The 15,315-nt window shown below is 38.1% G+C and overlaps 1 protein-coding gene across 1 annotated transcript in view; it reads left to right on the top strand.

The window, feature by feature from the left end:
- Window positions 1-15,315, top strand: part of LOC149784885 (putative ammonium transporter 1) — a 67,146-nt gene that overhangs the window by 40,470 nt on the left and 11,361 nt on the right. The window contains exons 4-9 of the mRNA XM_089931262.1: window positions 7,260-7,360; window positions 11,915-12,052; window positions 12,353-12,586; window positions 13,089-13,227; window positions 13,975-14,069; window positions 14,668-14,794. Of these exons, the coding sequence (XP_089787388.1) occupies window positions 7,260-7,360; window positions 11,915-12,052; window positions 12,353-12,586; window positions 13,089-13,227; window positions 13,975-14,069; window positions 14,668-14,794 (834 nt within the window). The remainder of the gene's footprint in view (window positions 1-7,259; window positions 7,361-11,914; window positions 12,053-12,352; window positions 12,587-13,088; window positions 13,228-13,974; window positions 14,070-14,667; window positions 14,795-15,315) is intronic.

Genomic DNA, 15,315 nt, shown 5'->3' with positions numbered 1-15,315 from the left:
CCGACAACGAAGTGCTGGTGTTTGAGCGTCTGTTTGGTACGTCCCCGACGAGGGCTGTCCCCAAGAAAAGTGGAGAGTTGACCGTAGGAGATTGGGTGCGCATTGGCAAAACCAAACGCACTTTCGACAAAGGTTACTTACCTAACTGGACGACCGAATTGTTTCGCGTCACTGGACGAGTGCATGGCCGTCATCCTGCCGTCTATAAATTGGAAGACATGAACGGAGAAGTACTCAAAGGAACGTTTTATTTGCCCGAGTTACAACGTGTCACCAAAAAAGAAGACGACGTGTACGACATCGAAAGCATTCTCGAACGCAGAACCCGTAAAGTGGGCAAACGACGTGTCAAAGAAGTCAAAGTACGTTGGAAAGGATATCCACCCAGTTTCGATTCTTGGATCGACGCTTCGCAAGTCATCGACTATAAAAAGAAGAAGTGACCATCATGCCCTTTCACACAGCAGACGCAGCTACGTCGACCACTCCTCCTTCACCCAGTTCTTCTGTGCAAGATTTACAAAAACAACCCTTGTGGGTGTGGTGTGGAGAACGTGTGCCTAAAACGCAAATCGTCTTTTTCTGCCAAATCTTCGTGGTGTATTGTGTCATCGGGGCAGCCATCGCCAATTTGAGTTTGCAACAAGGAGACAAACAATTGTGGACCATTTTATTGAGCAGTTGCATCGGTTACCTGCTTCCCAATCCCTCCCTGAAATTCTCCTCGAACGGGAACGTTGTGTCCAGTGCCAGTGTCGGTGCCAGTCACCACTCCAACAACCACAACCAGAACCCCATTTTGGGCGGAGACACGCCTCTGATATCCAGTAATATCCCCTCGGACAGCCACAGAACTCTGGAATTATGAGTCACCAAAACCAATTTTACTTAACCTTACCCAGTGACAGTTCCATGGAGGTGTTTCCCAACAACACGTTGTGCTGTTACACGGCCAAATTACCTCAAGCCATCCAGTTAGATCACGAAGCCCATTGGGAAGTGGCTTTAGTAGAAATGATTCACCCGACCCAAGTCCACAATATCACTGCCCAGCAAAATTGGTTTAAGGTGGAAGTTCATGACAAACAATTGCAAGAGGAGTTGGATAAGATTGGCACATCTACCAATAAAACCTATGATGACAAAACTAAAACGTCCACCTACAACTTGTTCATTCTCCCAGGCTATTATTTCAGTGGTCATCATTTGGTCAGCGCCATAGCCTCCAGGTTTAATGGCGTGTTCCATAAAGCTTTGAGTAATGTCCAAAAAAGTGTCACCCTGGAATACCACAAAATAGCTCGTCGCTTTCTGATGAAATTTTCTGAGGGGTCCAAAAAATTCATGTCTTTCTTATTTTGTCCTGAATTGTTTGACATATTGGGCGGTGACACGGAGATGAGAATGGTCATGATGAAGAAAAACGAATTGCCAGTCATTTCCGACAACGATATTTTTGCGAGGTATTTTCGTTTCCCGGTAGAACTGAACCAAGGACTGAATTTGATCTTTGTGTATTCCGATGTGGTGGAATACAACGTGGTGGGACACACCTCCGTGCCGTTACTGCGTGTCATTCCTTTCAAAGTGGATTCTGCCACAAACGCTGACGAGGAAGGTGGAAACACTTATCACGTTCACCGCGAATTTGTCCATCCTCACTATTTGCCGGTCAGCAAGTCGTATTTGGACACGGTCAACATTACTATAAAAGGAGATTTGGGACAAAATATTCCATTCACCAAAGGAAAAGTCACGGTGAAACTCCATTTTCGAAAACGGTTCTCTCACGACTCGTAAGTCATGTATCCAGTGTACCGAGGGGTGGCTCAGCAGCGAGGACACGGTTTAGGAGACATGTTAAAATCGGCCTTTCGTTCGGTGGCCCCGGTGTTGAAACCGATGGTAACACGAGGATTGCACGCCTTGAAAGATGCGGCACTGACACAAGGCAAAGAATTTCTCCAAAATGTCATCATCGACAAACAAAACCCTAAAGAAGCCTTCATGAGGGCAGGCAAAAATGTCTTGCTGCAAACGGGTAAAGACATTTTAGGCCGACGAGACACACCTATAAATGCCCTGCACGCAACCGAATCAGGCATTCAGCAAGGACAAGGCAGAAAGAGACGACGCAGAAAACACCCTTTCACCAGACTTCAAGCGAGAAAGGCCAAGAAAAGAAGAACCGTTCGAGACTTAGACGTTTTCGATTCTTGAGGAAGAACAAAAAAATGATGCACCGAGAGTCTTGTGCTTGTTCCAAGACGGAACTGGATATGTTTGCCATGCCCCCCACCATGATGACGATGCAAGAATCCCAGTGGGTGGAATTTCACCCGGTCTCCTCATTGACCGATTCCGCTCCCATCGAGTTTGAAATCAAAGGACAGACCGAAGATTACATCGATCTGAATAGCAGTTACCTGTATTTGAAAGTCAAAGTGATCAAAACTGACAACACCAATCCTGGAGCCAATGATAGGGTAGCGCCCGTCAACAATTTCATGCATTCCTTGTTCAGCGAAGTGGACTTGTACTTGAATAACAAACTGGTCAGTAGCAGCATGGATACTTACCCGTATCGCGCCTACTTGGAAAATCTCTTGACGTACGGAAAAGAAGCCAAGAACACTCATCTGGATGCTTGCGTGGTATGGAAACCTGACACGGCAGGTGAGAACACGTTTAGCGATACAGCCCTGACAGCAGATGACAATCTTCACAATGTGGGGTTTAACACACGTAGAACTAAAATTCTGCAAGGGCGAAGTTTAGAACTGATGGATCGTTTGCATTTGGACATGTGGTTACAAGAAAAGTATTTGCTGAACGGTGTGGATATCCGCCTGAGACTGAATCGTAGCAGTGCCGCTTTCCATTTGATGACCCATGCCAATGAATACAAAACTGTTATCCAAGAAGCCAAGCTCTACGTGCGTCGCGTAGAAGTGTTACCTAAAGTGGGAAACGATATCAGTCAAACGTTAAGCAGAACAACTGCCAAGTATCCCATACGACGCGTAGAAGTGAAAACGTTCACCATTCCTGCTGGACAGCGATCCATGATCGAAGATCATCTGTTCCAAGGACAGTTACCCAAGCGTTTGATTGTTGGTATCGTCAAGAATACAGCCTTCAACGGAGTCCACAACGAAAATCCTTTTGAGTTTAAGCATTACAATGTGTCCAAGATCGAAGTCAGTCGCGATGGCAAGACCTTGTGTACCCGACCTTTCGAGCCTAACTTTGCCCAGAAGAATTACTTGAGATCGTACTTGTCCCTGTACGAAGCCACCGGTCAGTTAGGAACCAACACCAGTCACGGCATTACGTACGACGATTATGACGGAGGCTATGCTTTGTGGGCTTTCGATTTCACTCCAGACCAAGGCAGCGACGAGGGACATTTCCACCCTATAAAATCTGGCCAGATTCGAGTGGAAATTCAGTTTGCGAGTGCACTGGAAGCAGGGAACACAGTGAACGTCATCCTGTATGCAGAATTTGATAATACGATAGAAATCAACAGTTTAAGAGAAGTCATCCTAGATTACTAGAAGCCATGGAAGACTGTTATCCCTCTTTACCTAGTGGAGAAACTTTGGACATGAAATGTGAGGAGACTGTGGAAGAAGAAGTGATCATGATGAAGTCGAGATGGCCAGAACAAGAAGCCCATTTAGTCTCCTGTTTTGCCAAACACTTGGTCGACAAAATGACGGAATTGATCAAGAAAAATTGTTATGGATGTCAAAACGATCATCCCAGTCAAATTCAACATGATAAATGCCTGATGTTAAGTCAAGAAGAAAAATTGGACGAGTATCTGGACGAAGCTTGGAGCCTCATCTCGAACAAAGACGTGTTGTACCAGTGGTATAAAGACTTGCGTGAACATTCTTGTCCACCATTAACCACTCAAGAGATCCATCGTATCGAAGCTCTCCTGAATCAGAGTGAGGAAACAGAACGAATAACCGTTTATTCGTCAGACATTTTCAAGCAAAAAGTCAGAATCGAATTGACAACTTATTATTACCTGTGAAGAAAAAAAACACACAGACGCAAATCAATGGATACCTGGGAACTGTATTACCTTTTGAACCACAGTTCGTATACGGCTTCTTGGAATCCTGTCGTCTGTGCTAAAGATGAACTCCCTCATCGCAAACCTAAAGACCATCAAGCTTACGTGATCAACACGGACGAAAGTCATCTCCCAGGAACCCACTGGGTAGCCGTCTACTTTCCTCAAGAAGGATGTGTGGAATATTTCGATTCGTACGGATTGCCCCCTTTGGAAGACGATATCATCGACTTTATGAGAAGAAATGCTCAGACTACCCGATTCAATAACGTGAAATTACAAGGCACAGATTCCTTGGTGTGTGGACAATATTGTGTGTATTTTCTGCATCATCGCAGCCTGGGCTATTCCTTAGAACATTTAGTGACTCATTTTGATCCTCGTTCTTCTGCTAGAAACGATGTGAAAGTAGATCGATGGTTTTGTGACCATTATGCTTATCTTTTGTCTCAAGCTAGGAAACGTAGTGTCCATCAATGGCCTAATGATTTCCAACAGTGGAAATCACAATTTCATTCACAACGTTGTCAGCCCTGTTCAAAGTAGTTAGTAATTGAAGAAAAAAATGTTTGTGATTTGAAAAAAATTGATTGATGTTATAGTTTTGGATTATTGTTAAAAATGTTGTTGTTTAGTGTTAAGTGATTTTTGAATAAAAATGTTGTGTTTAGAAAAAATGCCTTTGTCTTTTGTTTAGCTAGAAGAATGTTGGATTGATGCTCTTTCATTTCTTACTATCCCTCTCATGAACGTTGCGGCTCAAAAACCGTGTGGGGATGTTTTCCTTCACGTCCGCGCTTTAACTTTAAGAACAGGGTTGTTCCCAGTCTAGCCATCCATTGTCGACTCATCCTCCTAAGAAGATGTGCTCCAAACTAGCTAAGCTCAACGAAGCCTACGTGAATCTGCATAGGGTCAGACACAGTCTGATACCGAAACCAGAAGAAATAGAGAACGTGAGAATGTTAAAAATCACTGAAGACCTGATAGAAGAGCTCTTCAGAGAAGAAATGAACAGGGAAAAAGAAGAATGGACAGAGAAGTACAGACTTCAGAGACAGCAGCAACAGCAGCAACAACAGCAACAGCAGCAGCAGCAACCTGAAGCTGACAGAGGCTTTGTCGATTGTCGTATCGACACCAAAGAATTCTTCTTCTCTTTCCGAAGAAGCAGACCTATCGCCAGAAAGTCTATCCTCAGAGGACATCGCATTCTTAGAAACTAAAAAAGAATGCCATAGCAAAACAAAAAAAACAGCCCTTTTCAGGGCTACCCAATACTCTAGAAAAGAAATAACGATCGATTTGCCAATGTGTGTAGATAGAGTAGTGTGAAAATAAACACTAACTCTTTTTTAAAAAAATATGAGGGTATGTGTTTGTGTGATTGTGTTTGTAAGTGAAAAAAATAGGTTGGTGTGGATAGTAGATTAAAATGATGTTTGTTTTTTTGGGCTGTTAGAGGTATATATTTGGGGTTAGATTGGATTGCTTTGCGTATGTGGATAGTCTATTGAAGTGATTTATAAAAATTTTACAATAGTGATGGGTAGCATAAAAAAGTGAGTGAGTGTTTCTTTTAGGTCCGCGCGTTGTTGTTTCTTGGTCATGATCTAGGTAAGATGAATTTTATGTTTTTAGGGGGATGTTTTCCTTCACGTCCGCGCTTTCAGTATAAATTGAAACTCGTTCGGCAGTCCAGCTACCCTTGTTGATTGATCAACACAGACAGAAGAATGACTAGCAGAATAGTGAAACTGTTAGAACTCCAGATGCACCTGGAATATGCCAGGCGGATAGTAAACGAACTATCAGCGGAGGCTATAGTAGAAGAAGCAAGAATAAAGAAGGAAGAAGAGGAGAGAAGACAGAGGGAAGAGGAGGAAAAGAAAAGAGAAGAGATGATGTCGTTTAATATTCCTGAAACAGAGGATTGGGGTGCTGAAGCGAATCATCCTCCCTCTGCGCTCCCCAGAAGAAAGGTGAAAGAAGACTGGGGAAGAAGATGCGTGTGCGGCGCCAGGCCAGGAAGGTGCAACCATTAGATAGGTGCGTCTGGAGTTTAAAAAAACAGCCCTTTTCAGGGCTACCCAATACTCTAGAAAAGAAATAACGATATATTTGCCAATGTGTGTAGGTAGAGTAGTGTGTATATAAACACTAACTCTTTTTTAAGATAGTGTGAGGGTATGAGTTTGTGTGTTGGTGTGTTTGTGTTTGTAAGAGCTCAGGTATGTTTGTGTGAATAGTAGATTATGGGTTTCTTAGCGTATGTGAAGAGTAAAGTTAGGGTTTTATTATATGAAATGAGAAAGTAGGGGGATGTTTTCCTTCACGTCCGCGCGTTGTTGGGTCATGATCTAGGTAAGATCCATTTTATGTTTTAGGGGGATGTTTTCCTTCACGTTCGCGCTTTTCGTATAAGAACCCACAGTATTAGTTGTTCAAACCATTCTGCAAAGAATACAAAGAAGATGGCGTCAAACCAAATGGACAAATTACAAACCTTGCAAGACGTTTTAGACAACTTAGGAATAATGGAACAGATGCTATTAAGACTGGTTGAAGACCATTATTCCTATAGTCCCCATCGTGTGAAGATGGAAATTAATAACTTAAGGAAAGCAAAGGACAAAATTAGTGGTGTCATGAAAGAGATCAAGGAGGAGAAGGAGGATGAAGAGGAAAGAATAAGAATACGCAATTGGAACGAAAAAATTGAAAAAGAAGAAGAAAATGAAAAGAAGAAGAAAGAAGAGGAGGAAGAGAAGAAAGAAGAGGAGAAGAAAAAAAAGAAAGAGAAGAAGAGTGTAGGAGATAAAATAAGAACTTGGTGGAGGAAAAGAAGAAATTAGAAGAAGAAAACTCAAAGGCCCTTTTCAGGGCCAGCCATATTTCTCGAAAAGAGATAGTCTTTGAATTGCCTACCCCTTTTTTTAAAAAAATTTTTTTAAAAATTTAAAAAAAAAAATCCCATGTTAAATTCCCCTTGTCCGTAGATTGTCCCACGATTTATTCCCATGTTAAATTCCCCTTGTCCGTAGATTGTCCCACGATTTTTCGCCATGTTAAATTTCCATTGTCCGTAGAGTGTCCCAGGGGTGTTTTGACTGGAATTTCCATTGTCCGTAGGGTATCCCACTTCACTACTTACCCGTCTTCTCGTCAGGCTTCATATACCCACTGGTGACTCACTGGGCTTGGTGGCCTGGAGGATTGCTTGTCCAGGGAATGGACTACGGAGGCGAAATTGGGCGGATGGGATACCAGGTTAGTTATAAAACTAGCTCCAGGTGGAGAAATTTCTTTAAAGGCAAAGGGAATTTGTAATTATGGCAACACGGTCGTTATGATTCCAACGCACGTGAGTCTTAATATTTTTATTATTTGATTTGTTTGTATTGTTTAATTTTGCATTTTATATTTTAGTAAATATTCATGATGAAATTCATTCTTCATTCCCTTCTGTTACTCTCTGAAAAACGGAACAATTGCCATTTGAAGGAGTACTGAGTCACGCAGTTGCATGTTCAGTTAAACATGTGCCTGTTTGGGTCATTACAATATTATTTCAGATGAGCAAAGCAGAAACTATACCATGTAATTAATTAAACTATACATTGTAATTAATTAAACTATACCCTGTAATTAATTATACTATACATTGTAATTATTGACCTGTACATTGTAATTAAACTATACATTATAATTGTTAAAAAATACATTGTAATTAATTAAACTATACATTGTAATTATTAAACTATACAGTGTAATTATTAAACTATACAGTGTAATTATTAAACTATATATTGTAATGACTAAACTATACATTGTAATTAATTAAACTATATATTTTTATATACATTATAATTATTAAAAGTGATAACTTTTCCAATGTTACACTATTTTAACTACAACAATCACACTCTGAACATGAGTGCTGAATGATTTTGTTTCGGTTTACATTTTGCCCATTTTGTCCCCTAATGGGTACAGCGGATTACATCTTGTTCTTTATTTCTCACTGGGTACAGCAAATTGGTCCATTAGACGCATTGTGTCAGTTTGCATTGTGCTTATTATTCACCTGTTACGACTCTATGTCAAAAACTGAGTAACAAAATGAAAAGAAACCAACAATTTAAGTAAAATCAACAAGTTCTTGATTGTTCTAAGTTAAAATGTGTAAATATAGGAAACGCTAACAATATTGTGAAATAAATCCTAGAAACAATTCCTAAATGTCCTCTCATAAGTCCCAAAGTATAGAATATTCTCAATGAATTCCAATAGTCTCGAATGTCCTGCTGTACCACGATGATGTAATCCAGAATGTCTTTGAATCAGTTCTCAACAATCCCAAAATAATGTCTTAATCAAGTGAATAAGCTCTTTATTAGTTCTAATGAGTGATGGACTAGATAATTACTCTCGAATTATATCTGAACAAAAACTGCAAACGGTGATGATAGATTCCCAAGGACTGATATGAAACAGGAATGACTAAATTTGTCTGTAAAGTCTCTATTTGTTTACTTTATACTTAACTTAAGACGCAATATGAATGTTCTGGAATTCCCCTGATTTGAGTCATTTCTAACTGGAAATTTCCATCAAATTGTAAAAAAGTTGTTTCTATATTATTCTGAACTCCAACAGCTATGTCAACATCTTATTTGCAACTTACAGTCATACGCAAAAGTTAGCTATGTAAATATGCTGTTTACCGTGACCATTATCTTAAAGTAGAGTATACAGTCATGGACGAAAGATAAGTACACACTATATATATCCATAACACCTCCCCTCAAAATAAAGAAAGATTTATATAATAAACCTCCTCTTTTACATAATAATGAAATACATGATAGTGTAGTAATTAAAATTACATAGAAAGATCTTTTATGAATGGCACAAATTATACATAAAGAACTACAGTACTTCTACACACATGAGAGTGCATCTGCAGTCATATTATCTTTTCCCTTGATGTGCCTAATGTCAATGTTGTATTCATGCTACATCAAACTATACCTCAACAATCTCTGATTTTTGTTTCTCTTTTGGTGAATAGTAAACGGTTGGGATCACTGGAAACTATAATCAGAGAAGTAGCTGAACTAAAATACACTTCAAAGTGTTACAAAGTCAATATCAAAGGCAAAACTTCCTTCTCGATTGTGGAATGATTTCTCTAGTACTTGTTTTTTTTTTTTAAACAGTAGCACACTGGATCATCTACACCCTTTTTATTGACTTCAATCAGTACTCCCCAAACTCCTATATCACTGGCATGAAATGTAGAATTGAGCGATCGGGTGCACCTTTAAGTATCTTGAATATGTCCTGTAATTTATCAAAATAATCCTGACTTTTATCAGACCAATGAAACCTAGATTTCTTACACAACAAATTTATCAGTCTCAGAAATTTTGGAGAAATTTGAACAATATTTCCGATAATAACCAGCAATACTCCAAAATCGCATCAGTTGCTTTTTACTAACAGGCATTGGGAATTCAGAAATATCTCTGACCTTAACCTCGACATGTTTAAATGTGACACAAACACAGCAAAACTCACTTACCTAAGTTAACTGTCAGATTTGCATCATTGAGCCGATCAAAGAATTTCCGAATGGTTTCGAAGTGATTTTTCCAGGGATCGTTGTAGATGACAACGTCATCGATATATGCATTACAGTTGTCTAGACTAGATGTTATCATGTTCATTAAACACTGGAATGTTGACGGATAATTTTTTATACCAAATGGCAACACAAGACTGATAAAGTCCATATAGAGTTGCGAATGCTGAAATGTCTTTTGTTCTTTCCGTGAGAGGAATTTTGCCAGAATCCTTTTGAAATTTCAGACTTGTGATTTATTTTGCACTTCCAATTTTGTCAATACAGTCATCTATTAATGACATAGAAAATGATACCTTTTTGGTGACACTGTCGATTTTTGCACAGTAAGTATACATGAGGAATGTATTATCTGGTTTCGGCACAAGAAATATATGGAGAACTCCAGTTACTTTTACTCGGTTCTATAAAATCATTCTCCACTAAATACTGAATATCGTTATTGTTTTTTTTCTTCAAACATTTCTGCCAGAGAGGATTCATCCTGTACAAACATAGAATAATAACTTTTTTTAAAAAAAATGGATCATGGTATGGCTCCAGGATACATGTGGGTTTTGATTCTGCCAAGTTTCAGGAGGTAAGTAATATACAATTTCGTGATAGAACAAGCTTCCAAACATGACAGATCTATACCAAAGTTCATTTTTACCAAAGTCTTTTGCAGAAAGGAATCTTCTCCCTGTGGAAGTTGGAAACAACCCTTCGTTGCACTCTTTTAAATCATACCTAAAAAATGAATTGAGGAATAGCACAAAATATGCACACAAGACTTCAACTTCGCTGTAGTTTATTAAACGAAAATCGTTTCTAAAGTCACCTAGAAACTGAAACTGCAAATAATTTTGTGTTAGACTATATACAAACTAGGTTACTCTCAGAAACCAAACAATAGGAAAATTGTCCCATTTCACAGATATAACATGGTTATTAACAGGTAGCCCCTTCCTTTGTTGATTTCAACGAGATGTTCAAGGCGGCCCATAAGTGCGTAATTACATCTAAAAGATGTGTTAAATCATTAATGATGTCTTCGCGTTAAGCTCTTATATCCAGGGTATAAACATATAGCTCTCGACCTAAAGTTATAAGTCCTGTATCTAACCTCCTCATTCTGTAAGTGCAAGCATCCTTATAATGTTATTTTTTCTTTGTTGATTTGCATGCATACAGTAACACGCAAACAATTGTTAGTTATTGTCCAACATTATTATAATACCGTATTTACAATTTGTTACTTTAATATCTTTATTATCATGATACTGTTCCGTCGTATTCACATTAGCCACATCATAACAATCAATATTGGTAGTGAGAGGAGGGCTGGAAATAAGATTTTGATTGTTGCTCAGTCCTCTATATCTCTTGTTTAATTTGATGTACATTCTATGATGGCATTTTTGGTAAATAAATATTGTTTAAACCTATCTCAGATAGAACTTATTCTTTCGTGTCAGTAGATCAGGAAAAAGTGCTCATATTCTCATAATAACTGTTATAATTCATTATTATCCTGTGCTTGTTGATATAAGGACCCTAATTTGCACTAAATTATAAACTGAGAAATGTGTGGCTTCAGTTTCGGTTCAATTTCTGTCCAGTTTCCTCTGATTCCTAGACCTGTCCATATGCCTTAGGCATCAACTCATAGTATTCAATTTCTGTCCAGTTTCCTCTGATTCCTAGACCTGTCCATATGCCTTAGGCATCAACTCATAGTATTAAGATATATTTCTTAACCACATCATAATTATCAATTTGTTGTACCGACAGTGAAGTGCAGAATTCAAGAAATTTTCGAATAAGTACACTTTGTAAAATTAAAGTCCAATGTTCTCTTGACCATTCCAAATTTCAACAGTTTTCTAATAGTTAGGAAAATATTGAACTGCATAATTTTCTTTAAAAAGGGGTACTAACCTAATATTAATTGGTAACATCAAAACTTGAACTTGTTTGCTAACTGGAAGAGTGTTCTGCCCCTGCCAGTTCTAACTCTTTAAATCTTAATTGCAGTTCCCTTTCTTCCAATCGCATTTGCAGTTCTCTTTCTTCTTTCTTTCTCTCTCTTTCTCTCACTCTTTATTTCCTTTATCATTATAACTACCAAGATTGTTAATCAGTCAAAGTGCAGCGAATATATAGCCAGTCTAACAGTCGCTTCATATATTTGACAGGACTTTTCGGGAAGTGGGGTGGTGCACACTGTAGGGGGCATGGCTGCATTTGTTGGGGCGGCAATACTTGGACCACGAATTGGCAGATTTGATCCTGTTACTGGAAAAGCAGTCCTTATCAGAGGGCATTCTATTCCTGTAAGTTCTCAATTTATTCTAGTCCGGTAAGTTCTCTCAGTTAACACATTCGTAGTTTTGAGTTGGATCCCCGGGAAGATCTCAAAACTACTAAACAATATTTTTGCAATGTGTTACACAAAAGGACACAGATAGACTAAACCTAGTATTATTTACAGGTATGGCTGATTCATTGCTTTCAACTGTTCATATTAAATCACTTTTATTTGCCACGTTAATCGACCCTTACGTAACTAACTTATCTGCATGCATACAAAGATGTGCATGTTTTTAATAACAAACATGTCATTTGTATTGCAGCTTTCAACTTTAGGTGGTTTTATTTTGTTTTTCGGCTTCCTGACTTTTAACGGTGCCTCCCAGATGTCCCTTAGTAAGGCGGGTGACGGCGAAGCCATTAGTCTCGCCATCGTCAACACCATGATCACAGCAACCTTCGCCTCCTTTACAGCGACATTCGTCTACCGTATTCCCAGGTTTGGATCTGGTGCCTGGTGTATTACTGTTGCCAGTAACGGCGCAATTACCGGAATGGTAAGATTCAAAACTTGGTTGATGCTCAGTTTATCTTCATGTTTGCTTATTTGTGCATTTGATGTTTTTTCCATATAACCATCAATAACCCATTTTTTCTGTCTAATTTATTCTACTATTTTCTTCTTTACTATTCATTTCCATTCTTTAATTTCAGATATATATTCATTCATTCGTCCAAATATCACTTTACTTATCTCTCTCTCTCTCTCTCTCTCTCTCTCTCTCTCTCTCTCTCTGTTATAAGCTGCTACCCTCTCCCTTCGGTTATACCTTATCTGCCTCAATATGTATGTATGTATGTATGTATGTATGTATGTATGTATGTATGTATGTATGTATGTATGCATGCATGTACGTGATTGATGGGTATAAAACGTTCAAAGTTAGATAGGTCTGTGCGTTTAAGTGGGCATAGGCCAAAGAAATTTATAGTCAAATACATATTGTGCGATAAAGGCTGTGAAACGAAAGTAACTTTAAATAATATATTTCCTTACAGGTTGCATCTTGTGCCGGATGTAATGTTTTCTATCCGTGGGGTTCATGCGTATTGGGTATCATAGCAGGCATCACCTACCTCGTCTGGTGCTGGATTGTCCGCATAGTCCGTGTAGATGACCCAGTCGATGCAGTGGCCAGTAAGAATATTTGACAAAATCAAACTTCATCATTGCAAGTATTAATATTATTAAGTAAGCTTTCTGTTAAGAAACCCCACTCATTTTTATTAAACATTACTGTCACCGTTTCCTCAGTCGGATGTAATAGGTCCATATTTACAAGTATTTGCTTTTATAACGAATTCGTTATACAATCTTGATGACATAATATTGATCAGAATTTGTAGTGTTACAGGGTCATTTGTTAAATTTAGCCTGAATAACATTGGCTGGAGACATCACTTTTCGACAAAGTTTAATGTTTTCACGTGTTCTTTAAATTGTTGCATTTGCTTTGAATAAATATGTATCTGTGCATTTGGTTTTAGAAGTGCAACTCGTCGTCATCAAAATCGGGTTTAAATAAATCGTTTTTCAAGCTGCAGTGATTCCGCCAAACCTTTGGCTTTTCATTTCAGTCTGATGACTTCTTTGGCCATAGTTGACACGTTCACTCGTCATGTGGATGAACAATCGAATTCATGATACATAGTCACGGTGACTTGTCATTAGGTCCCTAAAACATATACTTTTGGGATTATCTTAAAGCAGGCGACTGATGTCATTGTTTCTTGGAACTCTTGGTGAATACCTACACAGAATGCTGTCACCAAGAAATCTCTTTCCAAAATGCTTAAGAAACTTTGTACAGACTTTAGCTGCAGAATCAATTCGTTTCAAAACGAATGTCAATGCTTTTAATGTCTGATATTTTTACAATTTCAGTGAATTTAGGCGGAGGAACACTAGGCGTGATTGCCGTCGGCTTTTTGGACCGGAATAAAGGCATCCTCCTTAAATGGAATCGGCAGTCAGGACTGGTTTGTTTATTTATTTATTTTATTTACTCATCATAATTTTCACAAAGGAAGTTCGGAGATTATCTCTGGAAAGACATATTGACATATGAGCTTCAGATTTTTTAAAAACCAAAACAAACGCATTATTTGTACCTAGCTACGATTTGCGCTTTACGGAAAAACAAAATATTTCTACGAAGCAATTTGCTTGTAAAGGTGTGTTTCTGAAATACTGAAGCGAGCAATAGGACTTTCAAAGTAGGAGTAGCCATTTAATCATGACCGTCTCAAGTGTTTTGTATTTCTTTATTTAAGTAAAGAGTACACATCATTGTAGCTGTGCAACTAAGACTAGTAAAATGGACAAAGAAATGGAAAACATACATGTATGCGTAAGCAATTCAATTCATGCATGCACGGATCTGAGAGTGTACAAGAAAGGAAATGATATAGTGTTAGAATGACAAACGAGGTCTTCATTTTAAGGTTTTGTATTAGACGGATTTTCCTCTTCTCGATAACAGTTAAGACTCTGACTGATTCATTTATTTATTTATTTATTTAATTATTTATTTATTTATTTATTTTTTAATGTTCTTAAAATGCATTTTGATTTCAGTGCCTGGCCTGGCAGTTGGCCGGTATGGCTCTCATTATGTGCTGGACTGCCTTTTGGAGTGTGATTTCGTTTGGAATAATGAAATGGATGAAGATCCTAAGGGTACCAGAGGATATCGAACTCAAAGGTGAGGCTCTCGATATTGTACAAATAATTTTTTTTAATTTTTTTTTTTTATATAAAATAAAATGCACATGTCTTTCTTTGATTCAAAATTATATGAAGCAACACCCGTTTTTGAAAACTTTTTTAGGTAAAAACTTCAAATCAGCCAACACGTTCCATCAATGTCACATACAATGGTCAAAAATGAAACATGATTTTGTTGTTTTCTTATTCAATTAAAATAAAGACAGAACAAAGTATATAAGAGTCTAGCTAACTAACTTTAAAATTTGGAGTCTTGTTTATTTATTTATTTATCTTGATACTCAAAAAAGCATCTGCGCTGAAATTGGCGAAACATTCAGGAAGAAATCAAGGTCCAGAAATAAATACCGATGCGCATTACGTTTGCCTTCCCTTGTAATATTGTTCTATTAATCTCAGCACACACCTCGCATCAAAAATAAGAAAATGTTTATGTGTGTAATGTCAATGACGTTGTATATGTCTCACATCTTGTCGAAATAAGTTATATTAAAATGT

The sequence above is a fragment of the Sinohyriopsis cumingii genome, chromosome 13 (assembly GCF_028554795.1).
Source record: "Sinohyriopsis cumingii isolate HCF-2022 chromosome 13, ASM2855479v2, whole genome shotgun sequence".
In the NCBI taxonomy this organism is placed as follows: domain Eukaryota; kingdom Metazoa; phylum Mollusca; class Bivalvia; order Unionida; family Unionidae; genus Sinohyriopsis; species Sinohyriopsis cumingii.
This window is presented reverse-complemented; position numbering and strand designations above follow the sequence as displayed.